This window comes from Vigna umbellata, chromosome 4 (genome assembly GCF_029865625.1).
Source record: "Vigna umbellata cultivar VRB3 chromosome 4, Vumbellata_1.0, whole genome shotgun sequence".
Classification (NCBI taxonomy): domain Eukaryota; kingdom Viridiplantae; phylum Streptophyta; class Magnoliopsida; order Fabales; family Fabaceae; genus Vigna; species Vigna umbellata.
Genome location: NC_142168.1, coordinates 28,340,491 through 28,358,900, shown reverse-complemented (window position 1 = coordinate 28,358,900; position 18,410 = coordinate 28,340,491). Strand labels below are relative to the sequence as shown.

The window sequence follows — 18,410 nt, the reverse complement described above, 5'->3', positions numbered from 1 at the left end:
CGTGGTGCTCCGCTCGGGATCGCGCTTGGTCCGGTTGCAGATCGTGGTCGTCGTCGCAGATCGTGGTCGCCGTGCGTCGTCGCAGATCGTGGTCGCCGTGCGTCGTCGCAGATCGTGGTCGCCGTGCGTCGTCGCAGATCGTGGTCGCCGTGCGTGGTCGCCATCCTCCCCGCCATCCTCGCCGCCATCCTCACCGCCTTCCTCGCGTCGCAGGTACGCTCTTCTTCTTCCAGCCGCTGGTGGTGGGTGGGTGACGTTTTATCATTGAAAAATTATAACCCGTGAGTTACGTTTTTCAATTTTATTAGGATTAGGAAATGAATTTTTTATTCTTTTAGTACATTAGAGGGGAGAAATATACTGGACATTTCACTGCACCACTTTACAACATCATTAGAGGGGAGACGGCACTGCACTGCACGCAAGTTTTTATTCCATTTTTAAACTTTTGCACATTTTATTTTTAATATTTGTAGTGAAAAAGCTTACCTCACTATGTCGGGAAACGCATCAAATTCAGGAGAAGTTAATCCAAGTGTATCTTCATCAGTTAGTAAAAGTAGAAGTAAAAATGCTCCAGGAAACCGATCTGATATTGGATGGAAATATGGATTTGATGTTAATGGTAATGGAAGAAAAGTGAAATGCAACTATTGCTCAAAGATTGTAAGTGGAGGCATATTTAGATTTAAGCATCATCTTGCTGGAACTAGAGAAGATTCTGAGCCTTGTGCTTCTGTTCCGGATGAAATAAAAAATTTGATGATAAAAGTAGTTGCAGAAGCTAAGAATGCTTCATTAAAGAAAAGAAAGATAAATATCGGTGAAGACGAGGAAGAAAGTGAAAATTTTGAAGGAGGACACAAGGTATTCGGTTTTAAAGGAAAAGAAAAAGTTGCTACTACTAGTAAGGGGGGAGTTCAAGCAACTATAAATCAAATGATGAAAAAAGGATACAAAGAAGAAGTTGATGCTCAAGTTGCTGAATTCTTTTACACCAGTGCCATTCCTTTCAATGTAATTAGAAATCCAGCATTTGCAAAGATGTGTGAAATGATTGGTAAGTATGGAGTTGGATACAAACCACCATCTTATCATGATATTAGAGAGAAGCTCTTGAAACAAGCTGTGAAGAAAACAGATGCAAATCTTGAGGAATATAAGGAGGAGTGGAAGAAAACTGGATGTACAATTATGTCTGATGGTTGGACGGATAGAAAAAGACGTTCTATTTGCAACTTCTTGGTGAATAGTCCTAGAGGGACGGTTTTTCTTTATTCACTTGACACTTCAGACATTTCAAAAACAGCTGATAAAGTTTTCAAAATGTTGGATGATGTTGTCGAGTTTGTTGGAGAAGAAAATGTTGTTCAAGTTGTCACTGATAATGCTGCAAATTTCAAGGCAGCCGGAGAGTTGTTGATGCAAAAGAGGGAAAAATTGTATTGGACTCCATGTGCAGCACATTGCATTGATTTGATATTCGAAGATTTTGAAAAAAATTTGAAGGTCCATGAATTGACCATTAAGAAGGGAAGAAAAATTACAACTTACATTTATGGGAGATCAATGTTGATTTCCTTATTGAAAAAGTTTACTAAAGGTAGAGACCTTATAAGACCGGGTGTGACTAGATTTGCCACGGCTTATTTAACTCTTGCTTGTCTTCATGAATTGAAGGCATCGTTGTTGACCATGTTCAGCTCTGAGGAATGGAAGACAAGCAAGTTTGGAACTTCACAAGAGGGGAGAAAAGTAGCACATGTAGTATTAGATAGCCGATTTTGGAAGAATGTCTCCATATGCTTGAAAGCTGCTGCCCCTCTCATGGTTGTCTTAAGATTAGTGGACTCAGATGTAAAACCTGCAATGGGTTTCATTTATGAAGAGATGGACTGTGCAAAAGAGAAGATTAGGTCTAACTTTAACAATATCAAAAAGAGGTAAATTTTCAAACTTTTACTCATTCAATGTTTAATTACTTATGTGTTAGATTATTTCTGATATAGCATGATTGATGTAGTTATGAAGAGGTTTGGAGAATAATTGATGCTCGATGGGATAATCAACTTCATAGGCCTTTGCATGCAGCTGCCTATTTTCTAAACCCTCATTTCCACTATGAACCTAACTTTAGATCTGATGATGGTGGAGAGGTGAAAGAAGGATTGTATTTTTGCATGAGAAGAATGATACCAGATATGGCAGAAAGAAGAAAAATTAATTTACAAATTGTTGAATTTCATAATGCTAGAGGCCTGTTTGGAATGGAAGATGCAAAAGAGTGTAGGAAAGAGTTAAATCCTGGGGAATGGTGGGACATGTTTGGTGATGGAACTCCAGAGTTGAAGAGATTTGCTATTCGAATTTTAAGCTTGACTTGTAGTTCTTCTGGATGTGAGCGTAATTGGAGTTCATTTGAAATGGTAATTTAAATTATTTTTAATTTATAAATTCCTTTATTATGTTTATATCTTCACTAAAAATATTATCTTTCATTTTAGGTTCATACAAAGAGAAGGAATCGTTTACATCAAAAAAAGATGAATGATTTAGTTTATGTGATGTATAACTCCAAGCTGAAAAGTAGACAGATTCGAAAAACTATAGCTCTTCCATTTGATGACATAGAATCAGATGATGAATGGATAGCTGAAGAGACAGATGATGTTGTTGAGATTGATCAAGTTGAAGGTGAAAATGATAGTGAAAATGTTCACTTAGATGGAGCAACAACAGATCCTATTTTAGATGCTCTTGATCTTGATAACATAACATTTGAGAACAATGAAGATGCACAACATTCATCAGAGGAAGAGTTAGATGATGATGATGATGATGGAGATGATGATGCCATTATTAGAGGATTAGAGGATTAGGCATAGAGACTTTGACATTTCAATTTATATTTTACATTATATCTTTATGTTATGAACAATATTTCTATGAACTTATGTATTTCAATTTATATAATTTTGTTATCTTATTTGAATTAGAATGTTATTTATATTTTTTTCATACAAAGTAAACTCTTACGAGTTTACGAGTCGAGTTTACGAGTCGAGTTTACTGGACTCTCACGAGTTTACGTAAACTCTCGAGTTTGACAACCTTGGTTGTGATGAATGAAATACAAAATTATATATATGGCTGGAAGAAAATTTTGAAGTACGTATAAGATATGCACGAATATTTGGGATTTGAGATTAATTATGTTGTGTTTAAACAAGTAGAGATATGTTTCGATGTACATTAGCCAGGAGAGTTAAGTTATTGTTTTGCCACTACTATAACACCAAATTGAATTCCTATATGTATTCTTAAAAAGCAAAAATCTCATGAACTCTAATTGCAATACTTCTTTTCTTTTGTTCCATTTACACAGATCTCAACAATAAGGGTAACCAAAATCGGTTAGTGTGATATTGCAAGCCACAACATAATTTAACTTAAACCAATTGTGCCCTTATTTAGTTTGACTCAATTGAATTTGAATACAACTTCACAATATTATACAACTCCAACTTAATAGATGTGACCATAAATTGTACGTTGTTACCGTCTATCAAAGGTCAAAATCCAGAAACCTATGCTCTTTAGCAACCGGTATAGATTCTGAGTCAGAAATGCTGATATCAACATCTGATTTTCTCTTGCTGCATGGATCAGTGAATCTAACATCCTCCATGTTATTTTCCTGTTTGACTATGTGGATTCCGATTTTTGCACGGTTAATAGAGGTATATTTTCCCTCTGGAAATGTAACCTTCGCATGGTTCCATTCACTATCAAAAGGCACCTCATACGGACTTTTTCTGAAACTTGTCTTTCGCAGATCAAACAGATATTTATGATGATTCCCTGTCAAGTAATAGTGATCATAGAAGGTATATTGTTTTCCATTGATGAAAACCCTGGGACGAAAATAACGGTGCTGCATAGGTGCAACAAGAACACACTGAACTTTGTCAGGGAACTTATTACGAAACCAGAAAGAAATTGAAGTTCCCCGATTCTGGTGATTGAACCACTTTGGAATACTAAATCCTGGCAAACAAAACACAGTGTTTCCAGCCTCGTGCAGTTCCTGTTGGTCATATTAAGTATTCATTAGTTTACCAAAGTTAAGTATACTATGTATTACTAAATCAAATACATTTCAAACATCACAAAACCTGATTTAGGAGCATGCGTTTACTCGAGGAAGCCAAGGATTTACAGTTTATTGCAAAGAAACGCTTTAAGTTTGGTGGAATGCCTCTAATTTCCCGAAGATGCTTGCAATCACTCACATCAAGATTCGATAAAAATTGGCATTGTTTCAGACATTCAGGAAGGATGGTGAAATTATTCTTAGGTAGCCATAAATTCTTCAGACGAGCAAACCTTGTCAAATCTATCGAAAAGAAATCATCATAGAGGTTGCAATCTGAGGCAGTAAGCCATTCTACCTTTGAAGGTACTACTCCTGGCCCCATTTGTTCTTCACCATCTTCCTGTTTTAGCCATTGCAACCCTTTCAATCCTCTAGCGTAGATATCAGCCAGTTTTGGCATCATGGTAATGCTACTGGGCACCTTAACAATTGCACTATTTGAAAAAAACATTTCTAATGACGGAAGCCCGGTAAGATTTTGAAATGAAAGTGGCAATTCTGCTATGGGACAGCCCTCCAAATTAAGTTCCCTTATGTTTTCCATCTTAACTAATACTTCTGGAAAACCCTTCAGACTGTGACAACCTGAAAGATCAAGTTTTTCAAGAGAGGTCAACTTGATAGGCGGGAAACTCCTAAGCTTTTCGCAGCTAAAAGCACTCAATGTTTTAAGTTTATCCAGAAAACCAACTGAGTTGTGAACTGTAATTAGATTCACACAACATTTAAATGAAAGTTCTTCCAAATTTTGGAGAACAGACATGTCAGGTATCTGTGTTAAACATTTGCACCAATCAAAATTCAATACTCTAAGATTCATGAAATCCTGCAAAAAATAAAAGGAAAGAAAAGGCAGAAGGAAATGAATAGTCATAAAGTGAATGTATTAAATTACATGACAAGAAAAGTATACTATTTAAACTTGCCTTTGAAAACTCAAGGGATGAAATGGAGCTACGGGATAACTTGCATAGGGCAAGTTTTTTCGGATGAAAATCAGATGGTAAACAATGTGAAGGATATCCCCACCATTCCAACACTCTCAAACTATTTGGAAGGTGTTTGGGACCTTCGGAAAAATTACCATTCCTAAGAATAAGTGTTCTGAGGTTTTTCATAGTCTTGAATGCTTTTGTATTGAATTCTACTATTACTTCTTTGTCAAATTTTGGAAGATCCAGACATATGATTTCAATTTCACTAGTTCCCTGCCAGTACAAGTATACAGAAGACTTCAACACATCTAAAGAAATTTACATATTATAAAGAAGAAAGAAACAACTGTGATTTGAACATATTATGGTAAAAAAGGATTAGTATAATAGATCTGAAGCTAATCACTCACCTTGTCATCTTCCAAAACTTGAATTATATCTTCCGGTAACCATAATCTACTGCGCTTCCCTGGATCTTTTGGTGATTCTTGCCTGACAATTTCTTTACCCATGTCCTGGATCAAGCTATGCAATGCAATTCTAGTTTCTAGAGTATACTGACTCAACTTTATAAGAGATTTGTCAACCAACACCCCAATATGATATTTCATGCAATCGCCATAATGAGCAAGAAGTAAATCTTCAACCTTTGACAAGGGATATCTATTTAACCAACAAATATCAAGAAAAACACTCTTCTCTTCTTCCTCCAAAGAATCAAAGCTCACTTTAAGTATCTCTAGGATTTGATTATTAGGAATTCTTTTATACTGTTTGATAGCAGATTTCCATTCTTCTATACTTTTTCCAAACAAGTTGGAACCTATCACTTCCAAAGCCAATGGAAGGCCAGAAGCATAAATCACTACATCATTCAAGACCTCCTTATAACTTGCATCAATTTTTTTTGTTTTAAAAGCTTTCCATGAAAGCAAGTCAAGAGCATTGTTCTTGTCCAATAACTTCACCTCATACGTTCTTATAACCCCATAAGATGACAATAATTGTTTGTCCCGAGTAGTGATGATGACTCTGCTGCCAGGACCAAACAAACAAGGTCTTCCAACAATAGCCTGCAATTGCTCGTATTTGTCAACATCATCCAGAATCAAGATAACCTTCTTTCTTTGAAACCTATGGTGTATCACTGAAGCTCCTTGTTCTACACTTGCAAAGTTTGCTTCCTTCTCTCCAAGCATTTCCCGAAGAAGGATGCTTTGGAGGTGTTGTAACCCATGCTTGTTTGATTTTTCTCTCACGTTTTGAAGAAAACACGAACAATCAAAATGGTGAACAATCAAATTATAAACTGCTAAAGCAAGTGTTGATTTTCCTATCCCACCGGTTCCATAGATTCCTATCATGTGGACATCATCAGATCCAACATCCAAAAGCTTCCTTACTGCCAGTGCTTGTGACTCTAGTCCAACTGGGTAATCCGCAACAGGTAAAGGAGCGTGATTAATCTTGCTGGATACCAACTCAACTATCTTTCCAATAAACTCATGTTCATATCCATCTCTGTTTGAAACAAAAATTCTTGATGAAAAACTAATAGTTTGTGTCCATGCCTTGACACAAATGTTGTAATGGATAACAAACATTTATTTTTTCTTTAGATAGAGTCAAAATTAATAAAAAAGAAATTGAGGTAAAAGATCGGTAATGTGGGGTACCCATGTTTCAAATGAAAGCCAGACAAGTTAGCTACTTGATGCAAAGCCTTCTTCCAATTCTCCAGCTTCTCCATGCTATGGTTGAACCTTTGCTCATGCTTAGCTAATGCTTCTCCATAACTACCTTTCTGGTGTCTAACATCAGAAGGATCCACCTTAAAGAAAACTGGCAAAACCAACATATATTTTTTGTTAAAGCACTCAAGGATGTAGTCAAGTTCATTTAAGCAAAATGAGGAAGAAGCATAGTTTATAGAGAGCACAGTGATGGCAATCCTGGACTCTTCAATTGCCTTCACAAGTGCTGGTGTTATTTCCTCCCCTCTCTGAAGCTCTTCATCGTCAATGAAGGTGTAGATTCCCCTGTCATGAAGGGCTTTGTAGAGGTGGCCAGTAAAACCATGGCGTGTGTCTTCCCCTCTGAAGCTGAGGAAAACATCATAGGTGAAGGAAGAGGAACGTGATCCCATGGCCATGAGAACTGTGAAGAAAGTACACTATGATAGTATGATTATGGTGGATGGAGTGTTAGGTCTCCAGAACTTGTAGACTTTCCAACGAAGCTTTGTGTTCGTTCTTATGGCCATGCATGAAATAAAGTAATGCATTAAGTTTGATGGTGCAATAAAAAACAACTAAATATTTTGGTCAACCTGTCAAATGCCGTCCCGCAGGCCATTTTTGTCTAAAAAATACCAACAGAGAGCGAAGCACTCTCACTTTCTGAAATCAAACCAAGTGATTTGTTGATCCTATTCACTAGTATCCACTGAAACCTTCCACGAAGATTTATAAAATAATCAACCTTGCCCTTCTAACATGCATTATAACATTATGTATCTATGTTTGTACTATAAAGTAGAATCTTCAACTTAGATAACACTCTCTTCACTCTCTCAAGCAGACATTCTCAACACTAAAAAATATCTATCTCCAACATCTCAAATTGTAGGGAGGTTTCACACACACTGATAAGATATTGTCCACCTTGGGCCAAGTCCTCACGGATTTGCTTTTGGTACCACTTCAAAAGGCCTCTTACCAATGGAGGTATCTTATGTGTATATAAACCCATGTCCATCTCTTATTTTACCCGATGTGGGACTTTGTTTGTACCCAACATCTTACTCGATAGACCCAACCGTGGTATCAGAGCCGATGATTTGTCTTGGTGACCAGTTCAGACGAGTATAATGATCCCTATACCGAAAGTCTTCCTGGCAAAGGGTATCTAGGTAAGCAAGTTCGGTTAAGATACGGCGGTTGGAAAGGTTTACTCGTGGTTGTGGTTGGTTGGGAATGCTTCCCCTGGAGGGGGAGTGTACCTATGTGGAAGGGACTCACCCTTGAGGGGGAGATTGTTGGGAATCCAAGTGTGAGTCTAAGTCTCACATTGGATAGAAATGAGAAAGTAGAGCAGTATATAAAGGTGAAAGACCCATTAACCCATTGCCTTAAGGTTTTGGGTAAAGAGTGATGTCGATCCCTTATATAGTTGGCTCAGATCTTATTGGTGTTTGTGTAATCCATAGGGAACCTCCTCCCCGTTAGAACCAACACAAATTACTCTCTTTTTACTTATACGTATATTGATATTACATTTTAAACTGTTTCATTTTACATTTAAAATATATTTCATATATTTAAAAATACTTTACAATATCAATGATATAAAAACAAAACGTTTATTATGTGTTATACAAGACTTTAAAATATTAATTATTTCGTTAAACCGGTAGCAATTTGTCCATATAATACATTAATATGGCCTGCCATAATTGACAGATCACCTTGTTTCTTTAGGATGTAAAGTAACAACTTTTCAGGATGGGCTAGAGTGTATTACAAGGTATAAATCGACTGTGTACAGCTACAACGTCACATTCTTTAGCATATGTAAATTTTATATTTGAGCGAAGACAAAATTTAGCATAGCATATGATTAGCATAATCAATATTGTCATTACAAGATTCAACTCTTATCAATGTTCAATGATAACTATGTTAAGAAGTTTCTACATTCTATGGGGCACTGATTTCCGCAATAACTTTCTCTTTTTTAGAAAAAAATAAAGAAAGAAACTGTAGGTATTATCTTTGCATGTGGATAACACAACGCAGACACTTTCCTTCCTTCATGAGATTGAAAGCTTTGTTGATGTCATCAAATGGCAAATTGTGTGTTATGTAGTCATCAATCTTGATTTCCTGCACATTAATCATAATATTAGTAGTTTAGTACATATACTTTTTGCTAAAAAACACTGTCTATAGGAATGCATCTCCAATATCAAACTAAAGAACAACAAAATAATCCATGGGGATAAAAGTATATAAAGCAAGAATCTAGATCTAATAGAACTTGAGGTTGCATTCTCAATTCCTTTCTCTATGGACACTCCAGAAAATCTCAGTTACAGACTTTATAATAAAAAGTAAGATTAGGTTGCAAATACCAGATATACATCACATCCCATGCTAAACGTTGTAAACTAAGACTTCTTTTTATAACAATGATAAGAGGAAATCGTCCTCAACTTTATCGTGAATAAACAATACCAGTGAAGCAGATGGAAGTAAGAAAGTGGCATACAGAAGCTAGATTAACACTTTTAAAAGAATAAAATAAGAAAGAACAATGAAATTAGCTTAGGCAGATAATTTGAATTGTAAAAGTTTTCTCACATTAGCTCCTCAAAGAGCTTGTTTTTAAATAGTAGGCAAGCTAATTATAACTTATAGAAAAGTTTACTTCATTTTACTTTCTAAATTTTTCTCCTATAAGTTCTTATGAAAAAATTTATCCAAATAGACCGTTGAATCATTTACAGACAAAAACACATACAAGCAGAGCAAGAGTGAGAGAGAGAATTTTCTCAGGGTCATGCTGCAACAACTGTTTACCTATGAAAAAATACATTTTTTTGAACCATTAGACTTATCTTCGTATCTGTGTTATGTCAGCTAAAAACGTATTTTCTGCACAAGTCATCATGAAACTTAATGGTTCTTCACATTTATTGTCTTATCTCCTAAAGTGATGTTCGTGTAACATCACCCGGTTTCGATCTTCTCAGCAGAGTTACTCTAATCACTAGCCAAAAAACATAACTACTTGTGCTATAAAATGGCATTTTTAAATAGTCATTGAGAACCATTTATGCAGAAGGTAACAGCCTAAATTGGTCGGCTTACTAGGATTCAGTTTGATAAGAATACATATCCATCATGAAAGTACAGATAGTCATGTTTCAACTTAGAGTAAAAATATATAAAATAATCATGCTTGGAGGAAAAGAAAAGGAAATATTCAGGGTACTGTTATCGTTACCTTGTTGACATACTTCTCTACTAACGAAGGAAGATCAGATTTTGGTTTCCATCCTCCAAATAGAGATCCTTTCAATGTTCTTCCCATTAGTAGTAGTCCATAATGAGCTGACATCTCAGGCTTCGCCTTTGGCACCCCAAGTGTTACAGTCAAACCCCACCCCTACACAACCGAGGAAAGACAGAATGAATTCAGTTATAATGAATAGAAGCTTTTAAATGCCAAAACACTAATTTTGGGTATATAGAGCATTACGTCACAGCATGACTGCAATGCAGTGGTTATCATATCAGTATCACCAACACATTCAAAAGAGAAATCTGCTCCGCCGTCAGTAATCCGCTTAATAACCTGGAAATTTTCAGCATATATTAGACATCATAACCTTTTTGTCGACATACTTATAGTTTTTTGTGCTGAGGAGAAATCATATTTAACCAAAATAAGATTAACGATAAATTTGTATGAATCAGATCACGTGTAATATTTGATCTTGTACCATACTTTGGTTATTCATCAGTAAAAGTTATATACAATATTCTCCATAAGATGAAGTATGAAAAGTTAAATCAGATGATTTTGTGATGAGAAAATCAACTCACCTGAGCAATAGGTTCTTCACAGGAATTCGGGTCAACAACTTCTGTAACCCCAAAAGCCTTAGCTGTGGTAAAAACCCAGATGACAACAATAAATAAATCGAGGGAATAATTAAAAATAAATTAAGGAGTAGTTTGGGGGACTAAATATGGTACCATTTTCACACTTCTGTGGGTTGTTGTCAACACCAATTATTCTAGATGCACCTCTTAGTTTTGCAGCTTGAGCAACCTAATTGAAAGGAATGTTAGCTACAATTTAGAAAATATTATCACTCGTCAGTTGAGAAGCTAAGATACTATTTCTTAGTGCCTTTACTTACGGATAGGCCTACAGTTCCAAGACCAAAAATCACCACAGTTGATCCTTTTGACACATCCGCAACATTCCATGCTGCACCCAGACCTAATGTTGCAATGTAATAACTCCCATAATCAACCATAAATGAATAATTTATCAATGAATTAACAACACTAAATTATGTGAGGTATAAGAAAGAGGAGAAGAATGAGTCCACCATTGTATTATGCCCTTCAAAGTCATCCCATGTCACTTAGAACTAACAATTGTATCCAGTGATCCAATCTTTACCCAGGCCACTCACAATGGCTCTAGCCTCATCAAATCTAATATTAAAACATTTTAACACCATCTGATGTTTCCTTACCAATCATTTCTGGATCTGCTTTGGTTAATAATCCGGGAGTCCAGTGGAGTTTTGGGTCACATTTATTATGAAATTAGTTTCATGTTTTCCAGAAGTCCAAAAGCAGCAACAAATCATCAGTTAATATCTCTAAACATGCAAATGATGGGATTAAAAGTCTTTTTTTCAACAAATTATTGGGATCGAACAAACTAGTTCATGATATCTGTCTTCATACAATATTGTCGTCCACAAGATACTAAAAGCAAACAATGCAAAACAAAAATAGATGAGGACATTTTTGCAGGGCAAACCTATGCGACAAGCATCTATGAAACAGGTGATGGAACACTTATATATCCTAAAATCAATTTAAGCTGTAAAGAAGAGTAGACTTTTGACAATCAATCAGTGTCAGACAAATATGAAATTGGAATTGTCAAAAATACAAAATAACTGTTGGAAGTCACCACTTTCTAATAACAACATAAAAGGAAAACATTATCTTTTAAGTTCTAACTAATTTAAGAGAAAATAGGCCAATTCACTTGGTGATCTGCAGCTGAGAGGATCACTAATCATAAGGTTACAATTATATATTGCCTTTATTTATTTGCCGAGGTCCTACAGTTCCTTTAACATTCAAGCTGCTGAATACAGAGACAGAGTGTCTCCTCTAGCCATCCATTGGAAATAACAAGAAAAAACAAATCAGACAGCCTAATGGCTATCACTCTGTTACTACCTCAAGTAATTTAAGTACATGAGTTTAATATTTCAATGTTGATCTAAACCTCCTTTGATCTATTCCCAATTTTGTAGAACTAATAATAAACACTTGAAAAATTTACCTGCAGCAACCCCACAGCTCAGAAGACAAATTTTCTCAAGAGGTGCATGAGGGCTGACTTTCACTGCACATCCGGAATGGATTACTGTATATTCACTGAAACTTGAAACAGCACAATAATGATAAACAGGCTTCCCTTTTATTGAGAAGCGTGTCTTCTGATCACTGTGCATTAAACCCCTTCTTTCCAATCCTAAAACTTGACAAACGTTACTTTTTCCAGATGTACACTGTCTGCATGTCATGCATTCTCCAATGAATACTGTTAGCACATGGTCACCCTCTTTGAATTCAGTCACTCCTAGTCCCACACTCTCAACAATCCTGCAAAACTACACTAAATATTCAACATCTATTCAGAAATTTACTCATGCCATGATTTAAGTCATGTACACAATGCAACTATATCACATTGCCATGCACAGTGTAACACTTTCTGACATCAGTTATATTCTCTGTGTCTGTGCCAATGCTGCTGCACGCTGGTAGTTGATCATTGTCACACAAGGAACTTGGTACATCAGTATTTGATGCGGTGCAATTCTTATACTAGCTAATTGGTAACTCGAAAAGAAATTCTTCTTAAGAAATTCAAAGAAAAAATCCTAAGAATCAGTAGTATCAGTGACTGATGTTGTCTATAGTTCAAAGATAGAAATTAAGAGTGGATTACCCTGATGCTTCATGGCCAAATATGCGAGGAAATATGGCCTGCACAAAAAAACACCTTGCGTTAAATGTTTAACTGCAGAGTCAAAAATCTTCAACAGAAAGTTCAATAATCTTGACTACAAAGAAATATTCATCAGCAAACTAATCAATCACTCCACCAACCATCATTAGGCTTAAATAAGTTTCAGGTTCTCAATATATAACAATTTTTTGTTCTGAGTATCCAAAATTTCTTTTCTACAAATTAAGTACCTAATCGATTAAAAATTTTGGTTTAAGATCCTGAAAAAATATTTATTTGCATTTCATTCTTACTACTAAGTTTACTCTTTCAACCAATTCCTGAAATATTTTAGATTTCTCTTTTGAGCTCTCTACTTATTTTTTATCATAATAACAACATAATGCATATCATTATTCAACAATTCAAATCGTGTGACACTTGTTTTAACTTAACAAAAACGTGGTAAGTAAAAAAATGAAGGTAATGTCAAAGACTTAACAAAAATTATATAATTTAGCAGATACCCAATTTGAAGAAGAATATATTAAGTATTCAGAACGAAAATAGGTCATATATCAAAAGACTTAAAACTTATTTAAGTCATATATTTTATAAAAGAAGAGGCATAATCTTGAGGAACACAATATTCAATTCAAGATTTATCAGCAAAACTTTAACGAATGGTGCTAAACATCAAACGTTGAAGGGTACACATTACCTCTTATGTTATTCAATTACATCTTACAAAGAGAGGTTTCTGGACCCTTGTTGCTCAAGATATGATTCCATTAATTTTCATCAGTTTAATTTTAATATATAATTATTTATCAGAAAAATGGACTTTTACCCTCTCAACCAGTTAGAAATCACCTTAATTACTATTTATAATATTACAGAAGTCAATAATTTTAAATGATATGCCAATCCAAGATTTGATGATGATGTAAAAACACTTCGCAGTGTCAGTGCATTTCTGTTAAATTCTAGATTTGACATTCCAAAAGATCCCTAAAAGGTTCTATGAAACGAAATTCTTCTGACAGACAATGATAACAAGGCTTACATGAGATTCCCAAGCAGAGAGATCACTACGGCAGAGAGAGGTGGAGACAACCTTAATCCTAATCTCCATTGGTTGGGGAGGGCTCACCTCCACTTCCTCCATCACCAGTGGCTCCCCAGCTCCCCATGCCACAGCAGCTGTTCCATGTTCCACATGCCATCATTAACAAAAGCCCAACATCCCATGTTCATCATAAACAATGGACAGACACACATATGAAAGAAAAAGGGTGGCTAAGTTTACCTTTGCAGGTGAGGACTTGAGAGGTTGAGGGTGCCATGTTGGTGACTGAAGAAGAATTAGAAAAGCGAAAAAGAAAAGGGTATAAGAAAACTTGAAATAGCTGTTGTTATTGGTGGTGGTGGTGATGGTGGTAGGTACAGACTGTTGAGAAAGAATTAGATGGTGTTTGGTAGGATTAAGAATGTAGTTACAGTTTGCCACTAGAGACATTAGTTTTAAGGTACAGGATCTTAATCTATATAACATAAAAAATTTCTTAGAAATAAGCTGTTTTTATAGATCATATTTAAAAAACAAATCAATAATAGTATCTAGCAAAACCAACAAAGATTGAAAATCTTGAGTGAAAAAGCGAGAGGAAGAAAAAATTAGAATGGCAATAATGAACAAGAAGAAAAGCAAAACAGACGAACAAAACAACCATTGAACTGAGAAAATAAATGAGGAAAACTGTAGCTAACAAATCAACTCACAGAATCAGAAAATAATCTTAAATATATTCTCTGTTCTACGAATTATCATGTTACTTTTGTTCTTAATAAATTTGTGACTTTCTTTACTTTTAATAAATTGTTTTTTTGAGACACCGTCTAAATCACTTAATTTGCACAAATGAAAATTTAATAAAAAAACTTTTATTAAAAACCAAAAACAAAGTTCAGAAGTCTACCAGGGAACCAAAAACATGGGAAAAAAAAATGGTAACCAATAAATCATCGAAAAAAAGCTTTATGAAACTAGAATGAGACTCCAAGAAGAAATTGAACGAAAATGACTTGGAGTTAAGTTGAATTAATTAAGAAAATTAAATTAAATTAAATTTTAATTTAAAGCAAGATTATAAAAATGAGTTACTTAATTTCTTATTAACATAATTGCTTAAATATGGTATTAAAAGAGTCAAACAATTGTTTTAATAAAAAATTTAAAATAAGTATCTTAAATTTACAATACTATAAACGTCGTTTATCTAAAACATATTCCTAATCTTTAAACCCGATTATTCAAATTAGAATTCCAATTTTAAGTAATCGAAATTTCTCCCATAATTAAATTACTCTCTCAATTTCTTTAAAATTTTATATTTAAACAATATCTTTTATAATAAAACATTTTAATTCTTTTTAAAAACAAAATAAACTTTTTAAATTTGTTACAACCATTGGGAAGAAAAGTTAGGACTAAACTTATCTTGGTAACCTTATATTGTATCGTTACAGCTTCCTACTCAATTTTTTTATAACGTCAATTAAATAAATAGTTTTGCATAAAACATTTATTTTCTTTAGATGGTGTTCACAACTGATTAGCATTTCCTATTATCAAAAACGAAACATAAATTTGTGCATGCTTTAACAGAAAATAAACATTCTTTCAATTTTTTATGTTCCTTTTTAATTACCTTCAAAAAAATATGGACACTGATTTTAATATTTAAAAATATATTAACAAATTTAATATTACATTGATTTAAATAACCAAACAGAATACGAATTCCATTTTCCAGATAAAAAAAACAACAAAATACTCATTGGTTAACAAAGAAAATATAGTGATAAAAAACTCATAATTCTCATTCTTAATGCACTTTATGGACATTATGCTATCAGCATTCCACAAGACAATCAAAAATTAATCTCAACAATTATTTCTTCACTAGAACATAAAGAACAACACGATTGCTGCAATAATCAGGGTGCCAGAGTGTTTGATCCACACGGCCAATAGTGAAATTGTTCATTGCAGCTTCTAAGAAGTACTCAAGAATGACATCTGAAATCAGAAAACACTATTCAGTACAGGGCATGGATTGTGGTCCCGGAAAACACTATTAAAGGAATAGAATTCTTTACCATTTCTGAGTTCTCCAGCCAAAAATATTGTTGTATTTGGTCCAGAGAGCTGCATAAGAGTCTCTAGCAGATCCACAACTGCCCCCTCACTGTACACTACATCAGATCCTAGCACTGATAACAGGAAATCAAGTATTGAATCAACAATCTATTCATATAAATAGTTGAAAATTTAACAGCTTTTTATGGAATTCTCATTCAATTCTCATTAGCCAAGAGCACCAAAATGATAATTTTAGTAAATATAGTATTAACAAGAGCCTCAGCATGCTAGAATGTAAAAAAAGTACACTTCTGATATGAATTGATGCGAAAATTTTCACGAGACCATGGTGGCATAAGTTGTAACACTTCATCTAAATTCTAATTTTGCAAAACAGGTTGTATTTGCAATGATCTCACAAAGAATATTAGATTAAAAACATAAAAGAAAGTAATAAAAGAAAATGCTAGCAAAGTAGACAAAGGTAACTCCAATAGGCATTCGGATCAACAGAAGAAAAAAAATGCAACTAACTATAAATCTATTATTAAAACAATGACTGTAATCACAATTTATAGGAACGCAAATCACTGTCACATTTCATAAGTTTTGTGGAGCCCGTGGTTGAATCTTGTTTGTTTCTCCTTGTTAGCTCTAAGCAGTGGGAAGGGGTTGAGGGAAAGAACTTTTACCGAAATCAGGTGTGGGATCAATGAGTTCTGAGTCAGGATCTTCTCCCCATGTGAGTTCAGTTGCTGTTATAGAACCGCGTAGAGAAACATGTTTCATATTGGTCTCAATGTTCTTTCTCAGTAGCCTCAGCCTATCTGGCAGATCAGTAACAACGACTTCACCACCCAAGAGGGCTGCAACACAACTAAGGAAGAAAAATAAGAAAGGTGTATCATGGATTGAGGAAGAACAACCTAAAAAATAATTGTTCTCCGTTTGCTAGACAACCAAGGGCTAGTAGGGTTAAACTTCTAAATAAACAGTTACAGAAAAGGAAAAGAAGACAAAGTAAGGAGTGAAATGAATCAAACTCCTCCCATAAGATGAAATCAACTTATACACCACAACAAATAAGGTAAGGCTTATGACAAAGTTAAGGTAGAAAAGTATATTTAAACTAGTAGGAGAAATTTGATTCAATTTTATCTTTCATCTTATTTCTTCTACTGTAATGGCCAATTGAAAAGTTTATCCAAATTGTCGCTTCATTGTAAAGAAAAACAATGCCAAAGCTCAAACCTCTATTTTCCTAGTTCATTTAATCCATGTGGAAGAAACCAAAAACTAATCAAGAAATTGCTGACAAACCAAAGCCATATGTCATGAACAGATAAAGAAGAAGAAAGAGATTTCAATTGAGCTTACCCAACCAATCCACAACCAGATCCCAACTCAACAATCTTCTTTCCCTGAAGGACAAGCATCCCTGAGTCAACAGAATGCTCCAGAAACTTCCCCAATACAACTCCACTGTCCCACATCACCGCTCCCGTCACTCCAGGTTTTCCCTAAAATCAAAATTCGAAAATACCATAAATGTGAGCTGAATTAACAATAGTTAATTCACCACATGATGGAAATTTCAACATTAAATCTTAAAACAATAAACCAACAATTAGAAACGGCACAAGCTAAAGCAGAAGCTGTTTGAGCAATAATGTGAAGTTAACTTGCTCATTTTCTCCAAATTAAAAGCTTCAATAACACACGTAATCAATGGATGGCACTGCAAGACTCTAACTTTAACCAACAACAATCAGCAGCATTTATGAAAAGGGCAATCATGTCCGGGCTAAAAAACAACCAGGTCATCAAGTTATAACCCAAACCATGATCAAAATATGGATGATTACCAAATGTGAAGTTAAGTGGTTTTCTTTTTCTAAAAATCTGAGCTTCAATAGTACAAATCATCAACCATGGTTGTCATAAGCTTCCACCTTTAAGAAATAACAATCAGTACCATAGTATTTTATGAAAAGGGAAATCACATTCGGGCTCAACAAAGCAACTGGGTCATCAAGTTAGAACACAAACCAGGATCAAAATCAAAGCTTTTTTTACCAATAATCTTTTTAACTAAAACTTAGAGGAGGGTAAGAGAGAAGGATACCAAGGAAGAAGGGGATTGAAGAATAGAGAGAGAGTGGCCACAAGTGTCGAGGGAGAGTTGCAGAGAAGATTGAGAGACAAAAGCGTTGGGTTTGGAAAGCGTGGGTTGCTGAATACCCCAAAGAAGCATGGTCTCCTCCGCAGCGGATTCCTCTCCACCAACCATCAACCGAACTTCACCACCGTACGATCCCAACTTCACCATTGGTGCCACTGCTTCCTCTTCCTCTTCCTTTTCCATGGTGTCCTCGCTCTCTCTGCTTCGGTTTCAGTT

At 34.9% G+C, this 18,410-nt stretch overlaps 3 protein-coding genes and 1 pseudogene across 5 annotated transcripts; 1 reads left to right on the top strand and 3 right to left on the bottom strand.

The window, feature by feature from the left end:
- Nucleotides 1–298: 298 nt before the first annotated feature.
- Nucleotides 299–3,076, top strand: LOC124821622 (uncharacterized). Its single transcript, XM_047293537.2, has 3 exons — nucleotides 299–1,943; nucleotides 2,024–2,426; nucleotides 2,505–3,076. Exons 1-3 carry the CDS (start codon nucleotides 496–498, stop codon nucleotides 2,877–2,879), a joined length of 2,226 nt encoding a protein of 741 aa, XP_047149493.1. The 5' UTR covers nucleotides 299–495; the 3' UTR covers nucleotides 2,880–3,076.
- A 287-nt stretch (nucleotides 3,077–3,363) lies between these two features.
- Nucleotides 3,364–8,510, bottom strand: LOC124821625 (TMV resistance protein N-like; annotated as a pseudogene). Its single transcript, XR_015785823.1, has 4 exons — nucleotides 6,768–8,510; nucleotides 5,502–6,612; nucleotides 4,176–5,364; nucleotides 3,364–4,087 (listed from the first exon to the last, which is right to left on the bottom strand). The product of XR_015785823.1 is annotated as a TMV resistance protein N-like (transcript).
- A 158-nt stretch (nucleotides 8,511–8,668) lies between these two features.
- LOC124821614 (GroES-like zinc-binding dehydrogenase family protein) lies at nucleotides 8,669–14,597 on the bottom strand. 2 transcript variants are annotated; one of them, XM_047293528.2, is made up of 10 exons: nucleotides 14,177–14,597; nucleotides 13,934–14,070; nucleotides 12,868–12,905; nucleotides 12,196–12,518; nucleotides 11,021–11,103; nucleotides 10,854–10,929; nucleotides 10,701–10,762; nucleotides 10,354–10,449; nucleotides 10,099–10,260; nucleotides 8,669–8,975 (listed from the first exon to the last, which is right to left on the bottom strand). In XM_047293528.2, exons 1-10 carry the CDS (start codon nucleotides 14,211–14,213, stop codon nucleotides 8,859–8,861), a joined length of 1,131 nt encoding a protein of 376 aa, XP_047149484.1. In that variant the 5' UTR covers nucleotides 14,214–14,597; the 3' UTR covers nucleotides 8,669–8,858. The 2 variants fall into 2 exon arrangements, with proteins under 2 accessions (XP_047149484.1, XP_087968441.1); XM_088112315.1 differs by lacking the exon at nucleotides 14,177–14,597 and having other exon boundaries at nucleotides 12,196–12,526; nucleotides 13,934–14,022.
- Nucleotides 14,598–15,726: 1,129 nt separating this feature from the next.
- LOC124821616 (S-adenosyl-L-methionine-dependent methyltransferases superfamily protein) lies at nucleotides 15,727–18,410 on the bottom strand. The gene is made up of 5 exons (XM_047293529.2): nucleotides 18,138–18,410; nucleotides 17,390–17,532; nucleotides 16,705–16,889; nucleotides 16,030–16,143; nucleotides 15,727–15,949 (listed from the first exon to the last, which is right to left on the bottom strand). Exons 1-5 carry the CDS (start codon nucleotides 18,375–18,377, stop codon nucleotides 15,822–15,824), a joined length of 810 nt encoding a protein of 269 aa, XP_047149485.1. The 5' UTR covers nucleotides 18,378–18,410; the 3' UTR covers nucleotides 15,727–15,821.